This window comes from Gekko japonicus, unplaced genomic scaffold (assembly GCF_001447785.1).
Source record: "Gekko japonicus isolate JY-2015 unplaced genomic scaffold, Gekko_japonicus_V1.1 scaffold939, whole genome shotgun sequence".
Classification (NCBI taxonomy): domain Eukaryota; kingdom Metazoa; phylum Chordata; class Lepidosauria; order Squamata; family Gekkonidae; genus Gekko; species Gekko japonicus.
In genome coordinates, this window is record NW_015174301.1 from 563702 (window position 1) to 570008 (window position 6307).

A 6307-nucleotide genomic window follows, 5' to 3' on the forward strand; every position below is an offset into this window, starting at 1 on the left:
CTGTTGCCCCCCCAAGCACCAAGAATACAGAGCATCCCTGCCCCAGACATAAGAGCATAAGAGAAGCCAAGTTGGATCAGTCCAGTGGCCCTTCCAGTCCAACACTCTGTGTCACACGGTGGCCAAAGCCCAGGGGCCATCAGGAGGTCCACCAGCAGGGCCAGGACACTAGAAGCCCTCCCACTGTAGCCCACCCCCCCCAAGCACCAAGAATACGGAACATCACTTGCCCCAGACATAAGAATGTAAGAGAAGCCATGTTGGATCAAGCCAATGGCCCACCCAGTCCAACACAGTGGCCAAAACCCAGGGGGCATCAGGAGGTCCACCAGCGGGGCCAGAACTCCAGAAGCCCTCCCACTGTTGCCCCCCCCCCAAGCACCAAGAAGACAGAGAACCCCTGCCCCAGACATAAGAACATAAGAGAAGCCATGCTGGAACCCTGTTGCCTCTTCCCTGCAGAAACCCGCCGGGTGAAGCTGCAAGGGATGCTTGCCGATCTCAGAGACGTCGACGGGCTTCCTCCTAAGCCATCTATGCCCTCGGCCATCTCCAGCCAGCCCCGGTCTCACGAAGGTGAGCGGTTGCCGAACCTTTTTCGCTTCACGCCCCTTTCCGGTTCCCGTTTTCTCTGCCTGTTGCCAGAACGCCCTCCTCCGCAAACCCCTCCGGCAGGCCTGAACGGCTCTCTTCCTCCGCTCCGTTGCAGGGTCGCTGGGCTTCTCCTCGGACGTTTTCATCATGGACACCATCGGCGGAGGGGAGGTCAGCTTGGGCGACCTCGCGGACCTGACCGTCACCAACGACAACGAGCTAAGCTGTGATGTGAGTTGCTTTCTGGCAGCTGTCAGTCACTTCCTCCCACCCGCTTGTCCAGATGCAGGGGTGGTAAGAGGTCAATGGAGGGGAAGGTTTGCGAGCGACGGGGCAGACGGAGGGGGTGGCTCACCTGGCATCCACCAGAGCCAGTTTGGTGTCGTGGTTAGGAGCGCGGACTCTCATCTGGGAGAACTCCTCCACATGCAGCTGCTGGTGTGACCTTGGGTCAGTCACAAGTTTTCTCAGAGCTGTTCTCGAAAGAGCTCTCTCAGCCCCACCCACCTCACAGGCAGTGCTCCCTCTAAGCTGAGTTAGTGTGAGCTACCTCACAGTTCTTTAGCCCTCGGCTCACCTGTTTTTGCCGTAGCTCAGGAAGGAGGGCTCCAGAGCAAACTAATTTAAGAACATAAGAGACGCCAATGTTGGATCAGGCCAAAGGCCCATCTAGTCCAACACTCTGTCACACAGTGACCAAAAATACCAGGTGCCATCAGGAGGTTCACCAGTGGGGCCAGGACATTAGAAGCCCTCCCACTGTTGGCCCCCCCAAGCACCAAGAAGACAGAGCATCACCTGCCCCAGAGCCCCTATCTATACCTTGTGGCTAATAGCCACTGATGGACCTCTGCTCCATATGCCTATCTAATTCCCTCTTGAAGCCGTCCATGCTTGTAGCCGCCACCACCTCCTGTGGCAGTGAATTCCAAGTGTTCATCACTCTTTGGGTGAAGAAGTACTTCCTTTTATCCGTTCTAACCCGACCGCTCAGCAATTTCATGGAGTGCCCACGAGTTCTTGTCTTTTGAGAAAGGGAGAAAAGTACCTCTTTCTCTACCTGTTCTTTTCCATGCGTAATCTTGTAATTTCTGCAGTAGCCAAATTGCTTGCTCACAACTTTAATGCCAGTCGCTCACAGAATAGAATGTTTGCTCACCCAGGCTTCACAGCTGAGAGTTAGCAGTGCTCACAGGCAATGTTCCCTCTAAACTGTGGAATCTTGTGAGCAAAAACTCTACTCTGTGAGCTACTGGCATTAAAGTTGTGAGCGAGTGATTTGGCTGCTGCATCAATTAGTTTGCTCTGGAGCCCTCCTTCCTGAGCTAAGACAAAAATGCCAGTCGCTCACAGAGTAGAATGTTGGCTCACCCAGGCTCCACAGCTGAGAGTTAGCAGTGCTCACAGGGTGTCTGCGGTGGGGAGGGGAAGGGAAAGGAGTTTGTAAGCCGCTCTGAGTGCAGGGCACGGTATAAATCCAGTCTCTTCCCTTCCTCATCCTAATTCCATGCCCCCTCCACCCCAGCTCTCGGACAGCAAAGACTCCTTCAAAAAGACCTGGAATCCCAAATTCACCCTCAGGAGCCATTACGACGGCATCCGGGCCCTGGTCTTCCACCACGCGGAGTCCGCCCTGGTCACCGCCTCGGAAGACGGCACGCTGAAGCTATGGAACCTCCAGAAGACGGTCGCCGCCAAAAAGTGAGCACGGGGCGTCTCCTGTCTTCGACAGGCCGTTGTGGTGGCTGGAACAGCCCGCCTGGAAACGGCCGAGATGACACTTGTGGAACTGCATGTCCCTGTCTGGGGTGTGTGCGTGACAGATTGGCTGACAGTCCTACTGCAGTGATGGCGAACCTTTTAGAGACCAAGTGCCCAAACTGCGACCCAAACCCCACTTATTTATCGCAGAGTGCCAACACGGCAGTTTAACCTGAAGACTGAGGTTTTACTTTAGAAGAAACCACTCCTACATTAACTTAAGACGATCCAAACAAAGGAAGGAAAGCAATCCCAAATGCTTTCATTTACTTAAAGTTATTTGGCAGAGAATTCGACACTTTAATGATATGATGGTCTGGGCCTGGCTGGGGCGATGGCACGCGTGCCCCACAGAGAGGGCTCTGAGTGCCACCTCTGGCACCCGTGCCGTAGGTTCGCCACCACTGTCCTGCTGTGTCACGTGCCCATCCAAGGTAGGAGGGGAGGCTGGCTTGGCGGCAGAACATGTGACTTGGCGTGCCGGAAGCCCCGGAGCTGGTCCCCGGCATGTTAGAGAATCGTACGCATGGCGTGGAGAGAGGGGGATGGCGAACCTCTTCTTTTCCTCCCGTAACACTAGAACTCAGTGCCCGTGTAAAATGGACAGGCAGCGGCTTCAAGGCAAAAGCATCTCTTCGCATGTGCGGGTGTGTGTAATGTGCCGTGAAGTCACAGCTGACTTACGGCCACTCATGAAAACCCTCCGGGTTTTCGAAGCAAGAGCTGGACAGAGGTGGTTTGCCATTGCCTTCCTGTGGATAGTGACCCCGGACTTCCTTGGCGGTCTCCCATCCAAGGACTAACCAGGGCTGACCAGTTTGGTCTAGTGGTTAGGAGCGCAGACCCTGATCTGAGAGAACCGGGTTTGCTTCCCCACTCCTCCACATGCAGCTGCAGGTGTGACCTTGGGTCAGTCACAAGTTCTCTCAGAGCTGCTCTCTCAAGGACAGTCCTCGAGAGAGCTCTTTCAGCCCCATGTACTTCACCGGGTGCCTGTTGTGGGGAGGGGGAGGGAAAGGAGATGGTAAGCCGCTCTGAGATTCCTTCGGTAGTGAAGGGCGGGGTATAAATCCAATCTCTTCTTTTTAGCTTCCAAGAATGGACTGGTTTGGATAATCCAGTTCAGGACCTAATAATTAATTGCTGTCAAGTTGCAGCCAACTTATGGCTACCATTAATGGGTCCAGGGTCAGCTTCACTTCCAAGGTATGGCGAGATCAGGCTTCCCTGGGCCATCCAAATCAAGGCGAAGGACAAACAGTCCCACATGCACCTGCTGGATGACCTTGGGCATGCCATCGTTCTGGCAGAGCTGTTCTTGAAAAAGAGCAGAGAGCCAGTTTGAGTGTAGTGGTTGAGCGCGCAGACTCTAATCTGGGAGAACTGGGCTTGATTCCCCACTCCTCCACTTGCACCTGCTGGATGACCTTGGGCAAGCCGTAGTTCTGATAAGAGCTGTTCTTGAAAAAGAGCAGAGAGCCAGTTTGAGTGTAGGGATTAAGTGCGCGGACTCTAATCTGAGAGAACCGGGTTTGATTCCCCACTGCTCCACTTGCATCTGCTGGATGACCTTGTGCAAGCCATAGTTCTGATAAGAGCAGTTCTTGAAAAAGAGCAGAGAGTCAGTTTAGTGTAGTGGTTAAGTGTGTGGACTCTAATCTGGGAGAACCAGGCTTGATTCCCCACTCCTCCACTTGCACCTGCTGGATGACCTTGGGCAAGCCGTAGTTCTGATAAGAGCTGTTCTTGAAAAAAGAGCAGTTTCTGTCAGAGCTCTCTCAGCCCCACCCACCGCACAGGGTGTCTGTTGTGGGGAGGGGAAGGGAAAGGAGTTTGTAAGCCGCTCTGAGGCTCCTTTAGGTAGTGAAGGGAGGGGTATAAATCCAATCTCTTCTCTTCTTCTTTTAAAACCCCCCATCTAGGGGCATCCATGGAAGGCAAGCTAAAGCAATGGATAGGATCACAGGCGGTGTGCCTCTCTGGGTTACCTGTCAGGAGGGCTACAGCAAAGGAGAGCAACTGCCTCCATGTCGTGGGCTTCCTGAAGTCCCGTGTGAGAGTGGGATGTGTGTGGATGTGTACTGAAAGCCCCAGTGTCCAGATCCCATTTATTTTTTAACAAAGTCCAGTTGCACATCTTGGGTTTTCCTCATTCCTTTTTCTTCTCTGCTGTTTTCAGGAACGCCGCGTTGGACGTGGAACCGGTCTATGCATTCAGGGGACACAGGTGTGTTGGAAAGGAGAGGGTGGCGAGAGCGGGTGGCGTTAATTCCTCAGTGGCCCAAACGAACTTAGGCTAGAGGCAGACAGTGAGCCGCGGGTCCCCAACACGGTGCCCGCGGGTGCCATGGCAACCACCGACACCTTTCCCAGCGCCCACCAGGCACTTTTAGAAGGTGTGTGAGGCTGGGGGTGGGGTGGCTTTCTCCCCACAAAGCTTCAGATTGGCCATGCAGATCGAAAGGCATCCTGTTAAACAGAGCTTCTCCTCCAAAATGTTGAAGAGTTACTGTTAGGCTTGTAAGGTAATGGTAAAGGTTTCCCTTGCTCGAAAGCCAGTCGAGTCCGACTCTAGGGTCATCTCCGTTTCAAAGCCGAAGAGCCAGCGCTGTCCGAAGACGTTTCCGTGGTCATGTGGCCCGCATGCCTAAACACCAAGGCGCACGGAACGCTGTTCCCTTCCCACCGAAGTGGTCCCTATTTATCTACTTGCAATTTCTTGCTTTCGAACTGCTAGGTTGGCAGGAGCTGGAACTAGAGACGGGAGCTCACGCCGTCATGCGGCACCTGGGTCTCGAACTGCTGACCTACCGACCTTCCACAGCCTGCAGTTCAGCGTCTTAACCACTTGAGCCACCGCAGCTCAAGTTAGCCTTGTATATAACCTCAATCCATGATAACTTTGTGGTTGGCTCCACCTCCTCCGGCGGCTATTTTTCTGATCGTGCCCTCCGCCCCTTTGTCAGAATTCCAGAGGTGCCCACTGGTCGGGGACCCCCCCCCCCCCCCACCTGACCCGAAGAGTGTGGCAGATTAGTCCCCTGTGACACCCCTAGAAACACATTCCAGTGTTACCACTAAGCTGAGTGAGTGTGAGCTAGCTCACCGTTTGTTAGCCCCCAGCTCACAGATTTATTGTCTCAGCTCAGGGAGGAGGGCTCCAGAGCAAACTAATTGATGCAGTAGCCAAATTGCTGGCTCACAACTTGTAATAGTAACAAGAATGGGCACAGTAAAAAGGCCAATGAAAAAAGGAAAAAGAACTGTGACAATTAGCGCTTGGTAATATATTAATAAATCATTATATACAATAACAGAAAATAAGTAATGTATATAGTGAATGTAGACGGTGGTCTCCGAAATGGTGTGCCGTTTCGACAATGATCTTCTGAACGGGTGTATACAAAAACTGTCTTTCAACAATTCATTTCTTGGTGACATTCAGCAATTATAGCCCATTGAAGAACTTGGCTGTAAGCATAGCCTCATGATGAAGTGAATCAACAGTATATTTCCAATACGTCACTGTTCCGGAGACCACCGTCTACATTCACTATATATATTACTGATTTTCTGTTATTGTTTATTATGATTTATTAATATATTACCAAGCGCTAATTGTCAACAGTTCTTTTTCCTTTTTTCATTCACAACTTTTAATGCCAGTAGCTCACAAAGTTTCTTGCTCACAAGACTCCACAGCTAAGAGGGGGCGTTGCCCGTGACCCCTGTTGACTTTCCGTAGGGCACCTCTCCCGAGTTCGTACGTTGAACGACCCCTTTCCCAGCCGACTTCTCTGCCAAGAGAAGCCGTGCCGATTTACAGGCGCTTCCAAGTCACATTCCGAAGGGTGCCGTTGACTGACCAGGGGAGCACGCCCGTTTGCTTGTATCGTACATGCAGCCTGGAACACACCAGCTGCTTGCTTGTGCTCGGAGGGGGGGGGCGCTG

The 6307-nt window shown here is 52.8% G+C and overlaps 1 protein-coding gene across 1 annotated transcript in view; it reads left to right on the top strand.

Moving 5' to 3' along the window:
* Window positions 1-6307, top strand: part of STRN4 (striatin 4) — a 46721-nt gene that overhangs the window by 21930 nt on the left and 18484 nt on the right. Inside the window, exons 8-11 of the mRNA XM_015424110.1 lie at window positions 463-576; window positions 710-825; window positions 2120-2295; window positions 4535-4582. Of these exons, the coding sequence (XP_015279596.1) occupies window positions 463-576; window positions 710-825; window positions 2120-2295; window positions 4535-4582 (454 nt within the window). The remainder of the gene's footprint in view (window positions 1-462; window positions 577-709; window positions 826-2119; window positions 2296-4534; window positions 4583-6307) is intronic.